This window comes from Rhinopithecus bieti, unplaced genomic scaffold, assembly GCF_001698545.2.
Source record: "Rhinopithecus bieti isolate Rb0 unplaced genomic scaffold, ASM169854v2 scaffold_32083, whole genome shotgun sequence".
In the NCBI taxonomy this organism is placed as follows: Eukaryota; Metazoa; Chordata; class Mammalia; order Primates; family Cercopithecidae; genus Rhinopithecus; species Rhinopithecus bieti.
The window spans coordinates 126,525-147,923 of NW_016814096.1; the positions used below are offsets into that span (position 1 = coordinate 126,525).

General features: G+C 45.3%; 1 protein-coding gene across 4 annotated transcripts in view; it reads right to left on the bottom strand.

Moving 5' to 3' along the window:
* Window positions 1–2,746: 2,746 nt before the first annotated feature.
* The window catches only part of WT1 (WT1 transcription factor), a 48,649-nt gene continuing 29,996 nt past the window's right edge, over window positions 2,747–21,399 (bottom strand). For 2 of the 4 annotated variants that reach the window (XM_017849742.1, XM_017849740.1), the window contains 5 exons: window positions 15,119–15,215; window positions 11,754–11,904; window positions 8,181–8,270; window positions 7,505–7,588; window positions 2,747–4,681 (listed from right to left, as the gene is read on the bottom strand). In XM_017849742.1, the coding sequence (XP_017705231.1) occupies window positions 4,560–4,681; window positions 7,505–7,588; window positions 8,181–8,270; window positions 11,754–11,904; window positions 15,119–15,215 (544 nt within the window). In that variant the 3' untranslated portion in view covers window positions 2,747–4,559. Of the gene's footprint in view, window positions 4,682–7,495; window positions 7,589–8,180; window positions 8,271–11,753; window positions 11,905–15,118; window positions 15,216–21,399 lie in introns of all 4 variants that reach the window. The other 2 variants (XM_017849741.1, XM_017849739.1) reach the window with 1 other exon arrangement.

A 21,399-nucleotide genomic window follows, 5' to 3' on the forward strand; every position in this document is an offset into this window, starting at 1 on the left:
CACCCCGCTACCCCCCCGCCACCCCCACAAACTTCTTCCTGGCACATCCATTAGTACAAGATTAGTGTTGCAAACACCCTTCAGGGAGGACAGGGCTCCAAGGACCATCACCTTTGCTCTTTGTTACCCAAGAGAGCCAAGAAAGTAGTTCCTAGTCCCAGCAAGACATGGGAAAACCCTGCCTGCCAGTGAATCTTGGGGCTCACAGGGAATACATGCTCACCAAGGCCATAAGACTTCAATTTGTGGATGCTGGAAAACAGGGCATCAGGGAGGCAGGGGTCCACTGCTGAAATGTGTGACTGAGTGAGGTGCAAGGACTGGAGAGGCAGGTGTGGCCCCTCACCACACTTGATCTTACCTGTGGAAGTCTCCCCAACTTGTGGAAGTCACCAACACAGGATCCGCCAACTGTGTTTGAAAACAACTCCCTCATGGGTGGATTTCCCTGGGCTGGTGCACAGTTCCTCTGACTACATTCAGCATGTGTGTCTTGACCCACAGTGGACCTTCACACTAGGGCCCTGGGCCGTCTTCACTGACTCCTCTCAAGGACTAGAAGGGCCGAGCACCATCCCAGGATAGTCAAGTGCTAATCTCATCAGTCACCCTTCAAGTACTTAATAAGCCCACCCTGTAGATCCTTGCTACACACAGTGTCATCCACAGGCTGGCGCAGTGGGAATCCCCTGGGAACTTGTTAGAAAAGAAGACTCTCAAGGCCCCGCCCCAGAACTTCTGAATCTGAGTCTGAACTTTAGCAAATTTCCCAGCTGCTGTCCATGGATGTGAACGCTGAGAATCCCTAATGGAAGTAATGCTGGAAAGGAAGAAGATCTCCTTCCCTCTAGAAGCTCACATTCTGGCAGAGAAGATAGGATCTATAAAATGAAGGTCAGCGCGGTGGCTCACTTCCACAATCCCAGCACTTTGGGAGGCCAAGGCGGGCGGATCACGAGGTCAGGAGTTCGAGACCAGCCTGGTCAACATGGTGAAACCCCCATCTCTACTAAAAATACAATAATTAGCCGGGCGTGGTGGTGCATGCCGGTAATCCCAGCTACTCAGGAGGCTGACGCAGGAAAACTGCTTGAACCCAGGAGCTGGAGGTTGCAGTGATCCAAGATTGTAGCACTGCACTCCAGCCTGGGCAACAGAGCAAGATTCCGTCTAAAAAAAAAAAATGGACACACACACACACACACACACACACTAGCCGGGCATGATGCCATGAGCCTGTGATCCCAGCTACTCAGGAGGCTGAGACAGGAGAATCGCTTGAACCCAGCAGGCAGAGGCTGCAGTGAGCCAAGGTCGCACCACTGCGCTCCAGCCAAAAAAAAAAAAAAAAAGGATATATAAAAAATGAGGCAAGGGAGCAGAGTGCAAGTCTACACCACCAAGCATGCTTGGGAGGACACCTGGATGCTGAAGACCAAGACTAAGTGCTGCCTTAGCCACTTACTTCTATTGAGCCTCAATTTCCTCATCTCTAGAGTGGGGATAACACTTGCCCTGTCTACTTTACAGGAGTGTCCTAAAGATCAAAAAGGAGGGGAAAGCACTATTCTGACCTAAAGTACTATTTAATGTTAAATGTACTCTAAATGTTACAGAGGTTCAGAGAGGAGAGGGCTCCGGGTGACTGGAAGAGTCTGGGAAGATCCAGCAGAGGGAGTTGGGGAGCTGGGAGTACTGAGTCATATGCTAAATGAGGTGCTGCAGTAAATAAAACAAGAGGGAAAAGTGCACATGCTGACGACTGCACCCAACACCACCTCAAGCCTGGGCCACAGGGAGCTCCCACTGACTTACTTTCACCCGCTAATTCCTCACAGTCTATGGAAGAGCAACACCGTGGGTCTCAGAAACACATACAGTGTTCACGAGTGCTTTACAGAAGACACAGCAAGCAGAGATGGTCTCTGTGGCAAGGCTGGCAAGAAGCTCAATTGCTGCAGAAGTTATTAACTCTGGGTTGGGGCAGAGGGCAATGGACTTGTTTCCATTTTTCAGAGCTGACCTGTGGGGATGGCTAGACACTGCAAGAGGATGCCTGGAGGAGGGGGAGGTAAAAGAAATGAGCCAGTGAGTTCTTGGGTAATAGTTTTCCTAGATAACGTTTATAAGCCTTTGCTATGTACTTGATGTTTTCATACTTAAAAAAAATTAATCCTCACTGTGATCCTATCAGGCAGGGACTTTTGTCCCCACTTCACAGATAAGGAAACTGGAGTTTAGAATTTGAAGCCATGTTGGTCTGCTTTCCAAAGCCCATGATCTTAACTGCAAGCTAAACTTGCAGGGTCGTCTGAGAATCTCTGTTCTTCCCTGTGCAGTTGAAACAATCAATGTGGCTGTACTTTTGTTGTAAGACCTGGCTCTTTCCGACTCGCTGACGTTTGCCATGCTTGTCCTGAGCTTCTCCAGAGAAATGCTGTCTTCTGGCAGGAAAAGATAAAAATGGCTGATATAAATGAGTCACCACACTCGCTATAATTAACAGTGATGCAAGAGCCAGATGCAAAATAAGAGGGGCCTCTGGACCTGACTTTTAGGCTGCCCAAACTTTGAGCTGCACTTCAATGCAGAACAGTCTCCATGGCTAGGCTTCCATCTGTTTGAGATGTATTTTAAATGAAGAAATAAAACCCGGAATGCATGCAAGCCCCAAGACAAGGGAGCTGAGAGGAGCTGCACCAAATTAATCTCCTTATTTACAATTCAAAAACCACACACCAGAACAGAGAGTTTATAGTTTATGGATAATACAGATCTTTGCTTTCACACTCAGTAGCCCTGGAAAGGCTGAGCAGTTTTCAATCTGCTGAGCTGATTTATAGCAAGTACAGTTGTAAATTCAATTGTACTAGGTGTTCAGCCTATGCCCTCCCAGTGATGTATCTGTGAACTTTCAAAAGGACAAGTTATCATTAACATCTCTCTATTTTCTTTTGCTGATCTGGAGTAAGAAGTGATGCAATGATAATCTGCCTAAAATAAACCTTAAAACATAATCCCCACATCATCCACAGACCCCATCCAACCACAGCACGAGCACGATCACTCTGTAATGCAAGGTGAAGGCATTCTCTGCCGCTTCTAGGACATGTAAGTCCCTCCTGAAGTTTGACAGAGATAAATAAATTGTGGTCAGGACCTGGATAGGCTCACTAGTAGCCATCGACGTCGGTGGCGTCTTCTCTTACCTGTTTAAAAGAGGCTCAGTGGCCTTGAGATTTGAACACAATACAGCTGATGGAATCTTGCCACTTTCCTTTTGAATAGACTTTAATTGAGAGCGAAGTGAAAAATGCAGGTTACAATTTTAAGTGTTATCATCAATATCTTGTAAGATCAACACCCAGTGATGCATCTAGTACTTATACAGTCCTAACTTTAGTTGTCAAAGAGCAAATCATTATCAGACATATATTTACACAGTAATTTCAAGCAACAGTAAATAATAAATTCCCTCCCTTAAAAAACAAAACACAACACAACACACACACACGCACACGCACACACAACCACTTTTAAACAATGGATTTCCTCACCCAGGAAGTCTCATTTTTTTCACATATACTTGTAGACCCAAAGTTACTTAAGTTACTTAAAAACAGTCTTATCAGTGGAGATTCTGGACCAGCCCCTATTTTCTTTTAAAGTCACTTTCATTTTTACAACTTGAAGCCACATAACCAGCATGGTTTGTATACACCAAGGACACCCCCAATGATGAAAATGAATTCCCCTTCATTTGTGCGAGGAGATATGTACATCTATGAAGACACATATGATTACTACTCAAAAGAGTCAAAAACATACACAAAAAAATCTCAGATCTTCATAGTCTCTTAAGAGCAGTGTGCCAATGTTCACATTGAAATAACTGAATGGTAAAATTCTTTTAGATTTCTATACGGAGATACTGGTTAGTTCTGATTCTTTCTTCAGCTGCTTGAAATGCATGAGCTTTAAGAGTTGCCTGGCAGAACTACATCCTGCTTTCCAGGTTAGCAGCCTGGCTGACCTCGGGAATGTTAGACAAGACTCACCCCCGATGCCTTGCTCTCTGATTTATTTCTTGCTGATGCTGTTAGTAAATGGAAACCATGACAAAGTTTACATTAGCAGACACATACACATGCCCTGGCCTATAAATATTCCATGATAGAAAATGGTACAATAATTCCATCCCCAGCAAAAACGAGCATAAAAAAAGAAGGGAAGGGTCAGGGGGACATGATCAGCCATGACTCTTCTTACAGTAGAAAATCCAGACCAAATGGCAATGGGCTTTTAACTAACCGGACATTGTTAGTCGCTTCTCCAGGGCCTGTGAGTCAACTAAAAGCAGGCAGAGCAGAGACCAACTCTTCCAGGCACACCTGGTGGTTTCCAGAGGCACCGGTATCTTGTCTTGGAAGTTGGATGAAGAAGATCAACTGAAGTTTCCTTCTTAGAGAAGTGAGGGAGGAGGAGTGGAGAGTCAGACTTGAAAGCAGTTCACACACCGTGCTGCCTGGGACACTGAAGGGTCCCCGAGGGAGACCCCCTCAAAGCGCCAGCTGGAGTTTGGTCATGTTTCTCTGATGCATGTTGTGATGGCGGACTAATTCATCTGACCGGGCAAACTTTTTCTGACAACTTGGCCACCGACAACTGAAGGGCTTTTCACCTGTTGACACAATTGCCAGTCAGAGACACTTGCAATGAAGAGACGGGCGCAAGTTCAACTATCAAGGCCTAAGTCAAGTCATTACAAGGCACCCACTCTGAATTCCTCATCATTCCGTCCCTGAGCTAACCAACTGAGCTCATTTCCCAGACAGCCTTGAAACAGCAGCACCTCTGGGGGCTTTAAGGATCGAAATATTGTAAAAAGTTATATTCTTAGGCCAGAAAACTTGGAAAGTGGGAGATAAAGAATGAGTCAAATTGGGAGAAATGTCTGAGCAATTCATAATTAAGGGGAAGAACGTTTGTTTCAGTCTCTGCTGACAGAATGTTTTGCGGACTGTGTAAATTTCTCTCCCTTGCTGAGTAAGTTGGGAACTGAGCAGAACTGGGCTGCAGAAGCCTCCAGGTCATCACCCTGGGTATTACTGAGTGATCACTGTCCAGGGATCTGAGCTGTGACTGAAGCTTTTAACACTTCTATCTGTGTAGATACCCTGGATGGGCTGGATACTTTAAAATAAATCACTGATACCAGTTTGCATGTTATGTGTTGTTGTTTTTTTATTCTCTTAAAATGTCACTGAGAGCATAATCCTGTTATATGGAAGACTCTAGTTGGGGCGTGGTTCTTAGATTTTTAATAAGCTTGCCAAAAGATCGAGGCTTCTCCACCCAAGGAGCCCTCAGACATTCTTTCCAAGCCTCATTCTCATTAGGGAGAATAACTATCATTTATTTGATGCTTAACATATGCCAAGCCTTGTGCTGGGCTTCACACACACACACACACACACACACACACAGACACACACACACACACCCTCATGTATTCCTTACAACAGCCTGTAGGGGAAGCGTTATTATCCCCACTCTACAGATGAGGTAGGACATCTATTGAAGGCAGATCCAGGCAGAACTCAAAACTCCAGGTCTGTTGAATTCCAGAGCCCGTGCGCTTTCCTGTATCACACCTCCCAGGCCTAGCCATGATGGAAAAGCAGCTGCGGCTCCATCCTAAGGAAGAATGTGCAGAAGCCAAACCCTGTACCACTTGATGGATCTTCTCAGATACTGCTGGTCCCACTTGGCCTTCTCTGAGTACTGATTTGGACAAGCACTGAGAAATGTCCCAGGAGGGCTGGTGTCCCAGGGTCAGACTGGAGGCCAATGAAATGCAGTATTAAACAGTCTGCTGGTGAAACAGGTCATGTCACACTTACTTGGTAAGTGTGACAGCAGTGTACAAGGGACTATAACACTTTACCACCAAATTATGAGCTCAGGACTAAGTCAAAGAAGCATCAAAGGCACCTGAAGAAGGGAAGCAAGATCCCATCCCACCAACCATGGGCCACAGGTACCTTGGCTCTGTTTTTAAATGCAGCCAGTTTGGGCGGAGAATCTGGGGCTGCCCAGGGGTTTATGATGTCATGTTTTCCTTCACTCGCTGTTCCTCTGCTCTTCCTGGCCTGGCTCCCACTCTCCAACCCCACCTCCAGCCGTGCCATCAAGGGCTGGCTCCTAATGGACAAATCCCAACTCTGTCTCTCATCATCTTCATTCCTCTCAGTCTCTCAGTGGTGTTCAGCTTTGCTGACTTTGACTCTCTGCTTGACTCTCCATGCTCCCTGGACTGCAGAGTAAATGCCTGTTCTTTCTCCAATAAAGAAGCAAGTGGGACAAGGTGGGCTGGAAGCAGACAGAACTGGATTTGCTACTTACTAACTTTGTGACTTTAGATAAGCCATTGAATTACTATTGCCTCAGTCCCCTCATCTGTAAGATGGGAATAAAACATGCCTACCTTACTTTTTTGTTTTGTTTTGTTTTGTTTTGAGACAGGGTCTTGCTCTGTCACTTGGGATGAAGTATAGTGGTGGGATCACAGCTCACTGCAGCCTCAGCCTCCCAAGCAAGCTCTAGTGATCTTCCTACCTCAGCCTCCCCCAAATAGCTGGGACTACAGGTACACACCACCATGCCCAGCTAGTTTTTGTATTTTTTGTAGAGACAGGGTTTTGCCATGTTGCCCAGGCTGGTCCTGAACTTCTGGGCTCAAGTGATCCACCCACCCCAACCTCCCAAAGAGCTGGGATTAGAGGCATGAGCCACCACATCCAGTCCTATCTTACTCTACTTACAAGCATGTTGTGAAGATAGATTTAGATAAGCTAAGCATTAACCTTCTTCCAAAGGTAGAAAATATGCAACAAAGGTGGTGCTATTTTTATTATGAATCACACCAGCCTTGCAGAAAGCAAAAACCTTCAGCAGCCAGTAAATAAATGTCTTATTCTCTTCTCTGTACTAGTACAAAAGAAATAATATCCACACACTGATACTGGTCCCACAGAAACCAAGACCGCTCCGGGGGCATTAACTTTCAGCAGAGCAAGGACTCAGTTCTCTGAAAACAGTGCCATGAAACATGTGCTCTCAGAAGAATAAATGTTTGGCTTGCTAGAATTTCTGCTGCTTTTCTGTAAAGTTGATTATCATATCAAACAGAGTGACAAAATGTGTGACACGACAAACTGGAAACAGTAGGGACCTGGCTTATCTCTTCATTTTCATTCTGCACACTCCAGCCATTCTTTTCCCATCTTTCTCCTTCTCTGTATTTCCACCCTCCCCTTCTTTAAAAAATGTTATTATTTATTATTTAAAGATAGCCATGCACTATTCCTTCTCTCAGCTGAGGCTAAACCTTAGAACTTTTACACTAGTCTTTTCCAATCCCTCTCATCACAATTTCATTCCACAATAGTTAAAAAAAATAATGAAAAATAAATGTGAAGAAAAGTTTACGCACTTGTTTTACCTGTATGAGTCCTGGTGTGGGTCTTCAGGTGGTCGGACCGGGAGAACTTTCGCTGACAAGTTTTACACTGGAATGGTTTCACACCTAAATGGACAGAGAAGGTCTAGCCTCGGCCCTAACAATGTGGGGCACAGTGAGGCCCACAAGGCTGACTTCCGACAGCTGGAGGAGCCCAGCATTTCCAGCCATGCCTGCAGTGTCTGCATCTGCCTCACCCTCAGATTTCCCCAGTCCCCCAGGCCCAACAAGAATCCCTGATTCTGCACAGTAATCTTCAAGGACCTGCTTCTAGCTTGGGAACAATCATTCCTTCACCACAAAGGTCCAGCTTCTCACCAGCTGGAAGATCTCAGCTGTGTCGGAGACAGGAAAAGTGAATCACACGCTACAAATCGGATTCCACTCTCTGTCACCCTCATTCTTTGCCGATGCTCGGTGTATCATCAGCCCAATGCTAGTGGGATCTCGCTGTTCTGTGGTTTGCAGGGGAAATGTGGGGTGTTTTCTTTCTTTTTCTTTAAGAGGAGGAACATCTCCAGAGATTATGGGGGAAAAAATACTGGAAAACTAAACACATGGTTGACTCTCTCATTCATATTCAACAACAAAGAGAATCATGAAATCAACCCTAGCCCAAGGGAACACGCTGGCAACAATGAGAAGTGAACCTACAAACCTGTGTGTCTCCTTTGGTGTCTTTTGAGCTGGTCTGAACGAGAAAACCTTCGCTCACAGTCCTTGAAGTCACACTGGTATGGTTTCTCACCTTGGGGAAGACACATATTCTATTTGAAAATGACACTGGAAAAGGGGATCTCATTAAAGGCAGCCTCTCCTACTAGGACTGAACAGATCCCAAAATGCCTAAAGCACTTTGTTAGAGCTTTTTAGGGTTGGATGATCCCCAACCTGCAAGTTAGAAATGAATGGGAGCTCAGGGGCCAGAGGATTCCACCCTGAAGCTCACATCTAGCTCTACCATTGAAAAAAAAAAAAAAGCCCTGGGTGAGGTGTGGTTTCTTTATTGTAAAATGGGTCCAATAATCCAACAACTTCAAAGGATTTATGACCTTTGCATAAAAGGCTCAGCCCAGGGCCTAGCACAGAAGGAGTGCTCAAAAAATATTAGCAAATAAAAAACAAAATATTTAACTCCCAGGCAGAATCTGAGGCAGAATTCTGGGATGCATGTGCCTTGAGGTCAACCTCAGGAAATAAGAGTTTTATGTTTTATGGCCTGAAGATCTGGTGTTCTGTGCTACGACTCCTTGTTCTTGAGTCAAGCAAATATGACTCCATGGTTGTGAGACCCTCGAGATACACCAAAAGCATTGAGGAAGTTTTTGGTGTGCTTTATCCAAGAGAAGCCAGTAGTGGGATTACGCAACCTCCTGACTCAGAATGGAGAAGCCTCACCCCTGTCCTCACTTGAGAAAGTTCAGCCAAATACTGGGACCTGAGCCCCAAGAGAAGTGAGCAACCCCAAGGCTTCCCACCTTCCTAGGAGAATCCTGAGTCACAGGCATCTGGGATGGAAACAAGCCATTCTGGAATCAGTCAGGTCCTGTTACCTTTCCAACCTCAAAGCCTCTGCTATTTCCCTCATGAATCTCTATTCCCCACTATGCCAGAGCTCACATCCTGAAGTCTTCCTTGCACTCTGCTCACACTAAATGTCCCCCATCCCTACGTCCACATCGAAAAGTCTCCTGTATGTCTCCTTCTTCTGCAATGCCTGCTTGGAAACTGCATGGGTCAATTTCCCTTCCTTCCCTCATTACGACATTTATTTCAGGGTATCTAATGTGGTGAGCTATGTCTGGGTCTACAATTCTACAATTCTTCCATGGGCTGGAAAATCCTGAGGACTGGAGCCTTTTTATTTTTATTTTTTTTCAGAGACAGAGTCTCTCTCTGTTGCCCAGACTGAAGTGCAATGGTGTGAGCCTAGCTCACTGCAGCCTTGAAATCCTGGGCACAAACCATCCTCCCACCTCAGCCTGCTGAGTAGCTGGGACTACAGGCATACACCAGCACACTTGGCTAAATTTTTTAAAATATTTTTTGTAGAGACGGGGTCTCACTATATTGACCAGGCTGGTCTTGACCCCCTTAAGCAATCTTCCCGCCTATGCCTCCCAACATACTGGGATTATAGGTGTGAGCCACTGCGCCTGGCCCCTTTTTTTGTATTTGTATCCAGCTTGGTGCCTTATGCTTCACCTCTGCATGCTGGAGAAGACAATACCCCATTGAGTCTGATTTCCTTCCCCTGCCTTTGAGCTTCTGCTCATCTATCACTTTCTCTGCCCAACCTACCAGCCTTCACTGGTTAACCCAACCCCTTCTTCCTCCAAGAAACTTTCTCAGATGACCCTAGTTCAAACTGATACCCTCCAAACTCCTTGGTGCCTCCTGTCTCTGATTTAGTACATGATCATGTACTCTCTTAGTCACTTTTCATTTGTTTATATCCTCGCTCCCAAACAAACTACCAACTCTTTGAGAAGGGGGATTATAATCTGCAGTTAAAAAGCAGGAGCCTGAGTCCTCTTTCTGCTATATCCTACCCTCTTAATAAACGTTTTGTGAGTAAGGATTAAATGAAATATACATGTAGAGAGCCTGACACCCCAAAGGTACTTAATATAATAGTCTGTACTGTTGTTATAAATAAATAAGAAGATATTGCTCTCTTTCAAGGGGGGGCTGTAGGATTGTTAAATACCAACCTGCCCCCGTCTTCTGCAAGGAAGAGTTTCTTAAAGGCTCCAGTGGGTCTGGGGTTCTGGCTATCTTGTTCACTGCCTTCCCTTCACACAGTTGTCTAATCCTCACTGCATTCTTAGTGCTTCTCTCCCATTAAAAGTTTCTACAACCATATTACCTTCATTTATTCCCTTGCATTTTTCAGGCAGGATTTTACTTTTTCATTTTCCTTATAACCTTGACAGTCACTTTTCAAATGATCCCATTTGGGGAAATGTATAAAAATATAACATGCCACTGGTCCCCTCCTCTTTAGCCTCAAAGTCTCTGGCCCACTAAGTGCAAACTCGGGTTGATACCAGAATTGCATCCTCTGGAAACAGTGAATTAGCAACATCCAGTGGTCTAAAGAAATCTGAATGCAGCTCACTTTTTTCTCCAGCTTCCCAAGAGCAAAATCAGCAGTAATATTACAGTTTAACAGTCATCTTATAATTATGCTGTTCTTTGATTGTGGAAAAGGTAGCAGTAGCTCCTCTGTAGGAAAACCTGGGTTTCACCACACTCCCACACTCCCACCTAGTGCCCACAAGGCCCAGAGCAAACGTTCTGTGACACGGCAGTCCACATTCAAGGTGGCCAACACCAGACAATGCCAGTTCTCTGTTTCCCAGAAGCAGCCTCCTTGACCTGGAGGAAAATCCAGTTTCATTGGAGTATCTTCAAAAATCAAAAATCGTCATCTCTCTCTCTCTCTCTCTTTTTTTGGCAGATTCTTGCTCTGTTGCCTAGGCTGGAGTACAGTGATGAGATCTTGGCTCACTGCAACCTCTTCCTCCTAGGTTCAAGCAATTCTCCTGCCTCGGCCTCCCGAGTAGCTGGGATCACAGGTGCGTGCCACCACACCCAGCTCATTTTTGTATTTTTAGTAAAGACAGGGTTTCACTTTGTTGGCCAGGCTGGTCTCCAACTCCTGACCTTGGGTGATCCACCCACCTCAGCCTCCCGAAGTGCTGGGATTACAGGTGTGAACCCCTGACCTTTTTTTTTTTTTTTTTTGAAGTGATCACAAAAAAAAAAACAATCAATTTTCCCCTTCCTGTCTGGTTGATTATTACTGACCTAAGCAGGTAAGTTTTTCTTTGGACCATCTCTTCCAAAATTTCACAACGATCTTGCCCATTGACCTTCTAAAACCATCAGATGACTATATTCCCAGGCTAGCTCCTCTCTCTTTAGAAATGCTAATAGTATTCTAACACCAACACGATTCCCACACAGGTCTCTTTAATTCTGTAGCACTTTCTCTCTACCATTCTGCTCTGCCCTTCTGGAAGACAGTTTGCTGACTTCTGTAATAAAGGATGGATAATCAGAATGCAAAATGGCCTCACAGCCTCTTTACATCACCTGGATCAGACCTTTCAAAGCAGTGCTTACTTTCCATCCTGGGAATGACTTGGGTCCTTAGCAGCATGACAGCCTGGAAAAGGAGTTCTTGAACCATGTTTGCCCAAGGCTGGACAGTGGGCACACTTACCAGTGTGCTTCCTGCTGTGCATCTGTAAGTGGGACAGCTTAAAATATCTCTTATTGCAGCCTGGGTAAGCACACATGAAGGGGCGTTTCTCACTGGTCTCAGATGCTGACCGCACAAGAGTCGGGGCTACTCCAGGCACACGCCGCACATCCTGCAGGCAGACAGTAAGAGGCAAGGAGGCTTTAAGCCATATGAGAACATTCACGTAGGTCTTGAGGGAGAGTGAGCACTGGAATATATTCAAAGAAGGGGTGGCAGGTGCAGACCTAAAACCACTCCCATTCACACTCCAGATCGCCATGGCCGACATCACTAATGGATGCTAGATCAGGACATTCTACAATGCAGTGCTCTAAGGTCATCACTACTGAGCAACCAGAAGTGGCTCTTCAGATGAAACCTACATGACATGGCTGTCCCAGAGCCTCTGCAAAAGAAATGCTGGTGCCTCGAAGAGCTCCCAATCCATTCTATCTCTCAGTTTCTTCTCTTGAGGTGGTGATGTTTCCAAGTCCAAAGTCCCAAAGCCTAACTACTCCCTCCCGCTTGGAGACATGACCACATGACCTAGAGCCAATCTGCAATGGGTGGGGGCATCCTTATTTGAAAAAAGTGGGATAATGAATGAGCCCCAAACTGACCAGATCGTCCAAGTATAGGTAAATGACAAGGAAGAAGGAGCCCCTGGATGTGGTGGTCCCATCTGTGAAAGGAAGCAAAACCCACCAGAAGGCCACGGTGAAGCCAGCACAACCTTTAATAGTGACACCAGAAAGTACTGGAATCCGTCTGCCTTCTGTGCACTGCACACATCCTTTGCAGGGCATCTGTCCCTCCTCTTTATCTTGTGGAAGTGCAGTGTGTGTGTTGTCAGTCTTCCAAGAATAAGAACTGGAGGAAAACAGAGAGGCAAGCTCCCCTTCCTCTTCTTGGGGTCAGGGAGTCATAAATGGGAGCTGAGCAAGTGCCTGAGTGGGCACTAAATTCTCCTCATTCCTTTACAGATGTGCAAATCAACCCCATAGAGGGTGAGATGCTGTCACTAGAGTGCATCCATGTTTTGGTTTTGTTTGTTCTTAAGACAGGATCTTATTCTGTTGCCCAGGCTAGAGTGCAGGAGTTGCCTAGGCACGATCGGGGCTCACTGCGGCCTCGACCTCACCAGCTCAAGTAATCCTCCCACTTCAGCCACCTGAACAGCTGGGATAACAGGTGAGAGTCATCATGCCCAGCTAATTTTTTTTTTTGGTAGAGATAGGATGTCCCTGTGTTACTCAGGCTGGTCTCGAACTCTCGAGCTCAAGGGATCCTTCCACTTTGGCCTCCTAGAGTGCTGGGATTACAGGCATGAGCTACCATGCCTGGCCTAAAGTGCATTCATGTTTTGTGCTAAGACCTGGAACCACTTCTGAGTATAACCAACTCCTTGCCCTGTGCATTTTCCACTCTACCCCATGCTTGTGTTCTAGTCCCTATTTAACATTGCCCTGCACTGAAAGGTCACTTTCTTTTTTTGGAAGAAAAATGCTGTAGTGACATACAATGCAGCATTGATGTTAATAGGCTGTAGTGTCTCAGGGATAATGGTGGCATAAAATTAAATGGTGAGCCGGTTGTTGGATGGGAATATTCAACACCTGTCCAGTCTGGAGTTATTTAGAGGCCATGACAAGGGAGCCTGACAAACTGGACTTGATGGGAAAGAAAGCAAAGGAAGCATTTTCCATTTCCCTTAATTCATCCTAGAAGCAGTGCACATGGGAACAGTTGTTAATCTCAGTAAGGGCCCTGGTGAAGGATTCTGATGGTATTTGTCAGGGGAGAGGCTTGATGTCTCCCCAAACCGTCGTCAGATTTCCGTATTTCTGTAACTCTTGCCTTTATTCCTCTCCATTGAAAGGCTTGGGAGTAGGGAGCACACTGTTCTCTCTTTGTGACACTTCTGGAAACATTAATCAGAACATCTCAGAGCTACTTGCCCCACATATCATGTGGGGTCTGGCCTGGATACAACTTATTTCTAGAGTACTGACCATTCTGGTGAAAGTATCACTGCTGTTACTCATGTTGCAGCCATGGATTGATGTTTATAAGCCATAAATGAAACCCTTAGTAACTGTGTGTGCTTCTGACCACCCAAAATAGGGACTCTGCAAGGAAGGTAGGCTGAAGGTCTATGGAGGTGGCAGACCAAAATGTCTGTTGAATTCTCTGAAACTTTTACCTTTATACTTTACTTTCCTCATGCTCCTTGGAGACCTCTCCCTCCCCCAAAACTGTTCACCATCCCCTGCCTCCCTAAGAAGCAGTATCAGGAGGTAGGTATAAATAGGGGATCTGAAGTCAGGCAAGACCTGTGTTATTAGTCTCGGCTCTACCATTTACTAGCTATGTGATTCTGGTCAAGTTATTCATCACCTCTGGGCTTCAGTTTCCTCACCCATGGAATAGAAAGAATAACAGTACCTACCTCATCAGGGTGTACTGCAGATGAAATGAAGGGGGAAAGGCCACATATAGACATGGAGAAACCTTACATGCATATTGCTAAGAGAAAGAAGTCAGCCTGAAAAGCCTACATCTAGTATGATTCCAAATATATGACATTCTGAAGAAACACCAGTGAATGTTGGGAGAAGAAGAGGGAGGGAAGAATAGGTGGAGTGTAGGGAACTTTAAGGGTAGTGAAACTATTCTGTATGATACTAGAATAATAAGTACATGGCATTATGCATTTTTCAAAACCCATAGAACTGTACAATAAAAAAGTGAACCCTAATGCAAACTATGAGCTAACAATAACTTATCAGTATTGGCTCATCAATTATAACAAATGTACCACATCAGTACAAAATGGTACTAATAGGGTAAAGTCCATTTTTTTAAAGTCTATGTATAAAACTTAGCACAATGCCTAGTATATAGAAAATGTCCAGCCATAGGCGGTACAGTTAGTATGATTATCATCAACACTTGCCAAGATGTGTCTATCTGTGGGCACTTTACGATGTAGACCAAATCTTAGAAGTCAAAGGTCCAGGCGGTTAATTCAAACCCAATTAGCTCAAAAGCAAAAGCCACACAGCCTGCCCTGGAGAAGTCAAATGGAGCAGTAAAGGCAGAAAGGGGAGGATTCTGTAGGACGCATCTTGGGCTGTGTCAGGCAGCAGGGCAGCCTCTCTGGGAGAGGACACAGCCGCGTTATCAGACCCAGGGGATGAGCAGGGGTCCCTGATGTTAAAGGAGCCTGCAATGAAGAAGAGGCTTGCCAGGGCCAAAGAGTCCATCAGTAAGGAACTAAAGAGCCGGTAAGCAGGAAGAGGCAGTGCAGCTCCCTTCCCGCTAGGGCCTCTCTGCGTGCTCACCTGAATGCCTCTGAAGACACCGTGTGTATGTATTCTGTACTGGGCGCCGCAGAGGATGGGCGTTGTGTGGTTATCGCTCTCGTACCCTGTGCCGTGGCTGCAAACACAAAGAAGGGGAAAAAGGCTCAGGGTGGCTCACAGTCGCCATTTGGAAATGCTTATCTGCAGTCAGGAGGGAATGATTGTTTTTACAGTTCACAGAACAAAATAGTTAGTTTTGACCCCTCCATGGGGCCACTTTAGATGCAGGGTTCTGCGGAAGGCGAAGCCGCTGGATCCTGGGGCCGCCACCTCGCAGTCCCTCTCTCATCCTCCGATTCTCGCAGGCGTGCACCGTTCAGGTCTAGGTCTCGCTCAGACAAGCCGAGGAAAGCCGCAGTGGCGGGGTTTCATCCTCGGCAAGTTGTTTACCATCTAGACAGCAGGGCTGACAGCTGCAAGAATCTCAGGAATGAGCAGAATGCCTCAAGCTTCACGTTAAGTGCACTTAATTTTTGTCGGCACCTCATGACTCAGTTTTTACCAGATAACACCAAAAAAGTGATGACGCAAGAAGAAATGTCGTGTCCTCAGAAGTGGGGATTACACATCTGTGGACCCATTCTGTTTAAACGACAGGTCACTTTTCCAGATCAACTTAACTCTTGGTAGCCTGCCTGTGCTGTAGGTGGGCACTGGAGAATCTTCCTCCAGCATTCGACTGACTAGTCCCCTAACTGGTGCTCAGGTCACCTTCAACTACATAGGAAGAGCTGAAAAATGTGCAATGCTGGAAAGGACAACTTGGAAGGGATGGATGTTCTGCTCTAAAATTATTCTCTCCTTCAGATACAATGCTGCTATCTGCTCTACAGTTATTTTACTTCCAGATGAGATGAGGCGGACTGAGGTTTTTCAACCACACCAGCAGCACATTAGAATCACATCTAGAAGCACCGAGCAGAGCTCTTATGAAATAGTTCTGTGAAATGATGCAGCTGCTTTGCAAAATATCTGGCAGTTCCTCAAAAGGTTAGACATAAAGTTAACGTATGACCCAGAAATCCCACTCTTAGGGATATTCCCAAGAGAAATGAAAACAGATGTCCACACAAAAACTTGTATACATGGTGCATTAGCAACATTACTCCTAAGAACCAAAAAGTAGAATCAACCCAAACGTCCATCAACTGATGAATGGATAAACCAAAGAGAGTGTCTGCATATGATGGAGTATTATTCAGCAGTGAAAAAGAACAAAGTACCAATACATGCTACAATATGGATGAACCTTTAAAACATCATGTTAAGTAAAAGAAGCCACTCACAAAAGACCACATGTAGTATGACTGCATTTCTATAAAATGTCCAGAATAAGCAAAGCTATAGGGACGGAAACTAGATGAGTGGTTGGGCGCCTTGAACTGGGGGAGTTGGGAAGACATAGAAAATGACTGCTGAAAATGTCCTAAAATCGTGGTAATGGTCATACAACTGTGAATATACTAAAAACCATTGCATTGTACACTCTAAATGGGCGAATCACACGGTCTGTGAAATCCATAAATCTGCTTTTAAAAAAGTATTGGTGGGGGGTTAGTCCAAGAGGGATGCATCAGTATATTTATTTATTTACTTGAGATGGAGTCTCGCTCTATCACCCAGGCTGGAGCGCAGTGGTGCGATCTTGGCTCACTGCAACCTCCGCCTCCCGGGTTCAAGTGATTCTGGTGCCTCAGCCTCCGGAGTAGCTGGGATTACAGGCGCACGTCACCACACCCGGCTCATTTTTGTATTTTTAGTAGAGACAGGGTTTCACCATGTTGGCCAGACTGGTCTCAAACTCCTGGCCTTAAGTGATCCACCCATCTCGGCCTCCCAAAGTGCGGGGATTACAGGTGTGAGCCACCAGGCCCAGCCACATCCGCATTTTTAAAACCCTTCAGGTGGGATTAAACTGGCTGCCAGCACTAAGAATTCCATTCTCTGCCTCCATTACTCTTAATAGTTTGTTCCAGGAATCCTGGGCAGGGAGGCAGGTAAGCTGGTGGGCGGATCAGCCCACTCCATCTGATGTAGTGTGGGGAAGCCTGGAGCTGACCCAATACTCACTCACCCAGCAGAGAGAGTGCCTGGACAGGAAGAATGTCTGCCAGGACAACTGAAATGTCCACACCCCCTAGGGCCACAGAAGCTGTGGGGTTTCACATTTACTTCTGGCTCTAAGCATTTTAGAAAGAACTGCCTGCCGCTCTAAACTGCCATACCCTGTCTCCACATCCTTCAAGTAATTTTTGAATTATCTGGGACAGGGGGAATGTCTCAAAGAAGTAACCCCAGGGTCAAACATGCAAAAATTGGGCAAAAATGCCAAACCAAAAGAACATATACCCTTCTGACCCTTAGGATGTGTTTACCAGGAGAAAAAGGCTGTGTCTGCCTTCCTTACAATTACTTGGTATAGACAGTGGGAAAGTGAGAAGTGATGACAATGGCCATGTGGCAGCAGAAAGACGGCAGGACCAGAATGGTGCCATGGTGCTGCCAGAACATTTTGCCTCAAAGGTTGTGAAGAGAAGCTGCCTTTGCTTGCTTCAGTCATCTGCATGGAGCCACAATGTGACTTACACATTTTCTCTCTTTTTCTTTTTTAGAGCTTGCTCTGTTGCCCAGGCTGGAATGCAGTGGTGTGATCATAGCTCACTGCAGCCTTGAATTTCCAGGCTCAAGTGTTCCTCCTGATTCTGTCTCCCAAAGAGCTGGGACTATAGGTGTCCCACACCATGCCCAGCTGATTTTTATTTTTATCTTTGTAGAAACAGGGTCTTGCTATGTCCTCCATAGGATGGTCTCAAACTCCTGGGCTCAAGTGATTCTCCCACCTTGGCCTCCCAAGATGCCGGGATCACAGGAGTGAGCCACCGCACTTGGCCTACTTTCCACATTTTCTAGGGCTGAAGGAGTTCTAGGGACACAACATTAAAGTTCTGCCATTGAAGGATAAAAATTAGAAATCTGTCTCAACAGCTAAGCTCTGGGTGTTAGCTGGATTCCTGGAGGGTGGGGGCATGGGAACAGACTTTCCTGAAGACAACTAACTGTCTCATGAAATGAAGCGCTGTGACACTCAAAGGGAACAGCAATCTGCAGAGCCAGATGCAAACCACAAGCAAAAGAAGCAACAAGCAACAAGACAGTGCCTGCCAAATACGCCAGTAGATTCTCCTACCAGGTGCATGAAGAAAAAAAAAAAAAAAAAAAAACAGCCAGGCCCCTGCCTATGGGGACTTGGGTCTCCAAAAGACAAATACACCAATGCAATTCCACACTGTGGAAACCTGCGATTCAACACTTCCCAATGTGGTGTGCCCAGAACCCCAGAACACCAAGTATAATGTACTGGCATTTGATGTGGTAACAATTCTCTCTAAATAAGTTTATAAAAAGCACCTCGGTGGTCTGGGAACCACAGACTAATAGAGATAGAAAGGACCTAGAAAGGCCATCTACGCCAACCCCCCTTCAAAGCAGAAATCTCTTCCAGCTCATGCCCAACAGTTGATCAACATGACTGGTGACTAGTTTTCAAGAGAGCCCATTCCATTTTAGGAGAGCTTTAAAAACAAGCCGAAATCTGCCTTCTCGTTTCTGACTCCTGAAGAACCACTGAGAGAATATTACTTTTTAAAATTTTTTTATTTTATTTTTTGAAACGGAGTCTTGCTCTGTCACCCAGGCTGAAGTGCAGTGGCGCGATGTCAGCTCACTGCAACCTCCGCCTCCTGGGTTCACGCCATTCTCCTGCCTCAGTCTCCGGAGTAGCTGGGACTGCAGGTGCCCGCCACCACAATTGGCTAATTTTTTTGTATTTTTAGTAGAGATGGGGTTTCACCATTTTAGCCAGGATGGTCTCAATATCCTGACCTCAAGATCCGCCTGCCTCGGCCTCCCAAAGTGCTGGGATTATAGGTGTGAGCCACCCCGCCCAGCTGCGAATATTACTATTTTACAGCCATCTGTGTGTATCTCCTCTGCCCCATTGTAAAGTTAGCCTTGAATACAAAGACTCCCTGCTCCTCTCTGCATCCTCTAAACTCAGTGACTGAGGCCGGGCATGGTGGCTCACGCCTGTAATCCTAGCACTTTGGGAGGCCGAGGCAAGCGGATCACGAGGTCAGGAAATCAACACCAGGCTGGCCACTATGGTGAAACCCATCTCTACAAAAATACAAAAATTAGTTGGGCATGGTGGCACGTGCCTGTAATCCCATCTACTTGGGAGGCTGAGGCAGGAGAATCGCTTGAACTCGGGAGGCGGAGTTACAGTAAGCCAAGATCGTGCCATTGCACTCCAGCCTGGGCAACAGAGCAAGACTCTATCTCAAAAAAAAAAAAAAGATTTCAAACAGTTTTCGTATTTTTCTGTTTTGTTTCCTAGTAGACTTCCTTTTGAGACATAAGATGACTGACCCTGCTGAATGACAGGGAGAAGGGATTTGATGAGTCCTTGGCCAAGATATTCAGGAAGATCACAGGAATTTAAAGCAAGGTGTCATGAGGCTATGGTTCCAAGTGAGGAAAAGAACCGTGAGTCTGAGGCAGGCAGGTAAAGACATGCGAGAGGAGGTTCAGGGTAATATGACTGCTTCTCCTCTCCTGCCACAGAGGCCACTCTGCTAGAAGCCACTCTCCAACTTAACAAAGATACTTTAGACAACTGTTCCTTTGGTTTTATTGTTCAACCAAGCACAAATCATCCATTTAAGTATTTAGCCCATCATCCCCTTTCCTGTCCACAAGGACACCAAAAATATCAAATATTTTTTGCAATGAAGAGCCACTGTATTAGTAAGCTTCCACTATTGGGCTGGTAATTCTACCCAAAAAGAAACAGGCTTGGGCACATGTCTTGCATGCCACTAACCAACGTGGGTAATGATCCCTGTTTTCTCCCCAGCTTGTTCTCAAAGATCTGGCTTAATAACTTATCCAAGAATTCATGCTAACTCTGTGGTTTCCAGAATCCACTGGGTTTTCTTTCTACTTGAAAACTAAGACATTTATCTGTCTCAACTCTTCAGTCACCTCTCTTATTCTCCATGAATTTCCAGGTTATTGGATGAGAAGGCAGTTATTTTATGTGTTTGCTAAATTGGTCAGAATATAGATTTGACTCTATTTAATTTAAAACAGAGCCACGAACTCAAATATTCCTACAGGGGCCAAGTAAGACAAGTAAAATGAAGGCAGCCCTAAAGAATGAGATGACATTGAACTCACAGGGACGGCCACCCTGGCCACACGACCCTCTGACCAACAGAGGCAGCCACGACTCAGCTCTCCCAGCCAATAACTGTAAACAATGTGAATCCAGCATTGCTATAGCTTTCCATTCTCAAAGAAAAGCAGGAAATCTGGACTTTTTTGAGAGCACCTGAGTTATAAGTTCTTGTAAATAATTGAAGTTTTAAAGAATCACTGTCAGGTCAAATAAAACACACATCTGGCCCAAGGGCCACCAATCTGCAACTTATTGCATGCATCTCATGAGCCTGGTGATTGAGATCAATAACATTTAAGTTTTTAGGGCATGTGGGTGGCTCACGCCTATAATCCCATCACTTTTGGGAGGCTGAGGCAGGAGGATCACTTGAGCCCCAGGAGTTCAGACCAGCCTGGGCAACATCATGGTAAGACCCTGTCTCTACAAAAAAATTAAAATAAAAATAAAAATTAAAAAATGCTGAGTGTGTTGGTGTGCACCTATGGTCCTAGCTAGCTGGGAGGCTGAAGTGGGAAGATCACTTGTGCCCACGAGTTCAAGGCTGCAGTGAGCCATGATGGCACCACTGCACTCCAGACAGAGTAAGACTCTGTCTGTAAAAAATATATATATATTTTATATACATGTTATATATATTTATAAATGTATAATAAAATATATATTGAATATATAAATATATAGAGAATATATACTCATACATAAATATATATATTTTTCAATCCTTAGCAGAACCCTAGGAGTCATTCATTAAGTTGTATCACCTTATACAAATGGCATAACTTCCTCCCTGTCCTCAGCTTCATGTAAATCAAAATAACAGCACTTCCTCCATCAGACTGATGCAATAGGTCAGGTAAGTAAATCACAGTACCTGGTATGCACTCAATAAGTGTTAAACTGTTGCTTATATAGTATTATCCCCACTTTATAGCAAAGAATACTGAGGTTTAAGGAGACATTGCATTATTTGCCCACAGTCAGACAGATGGCAAGTGGCAGACCTAGAGTTTGAGTCCAG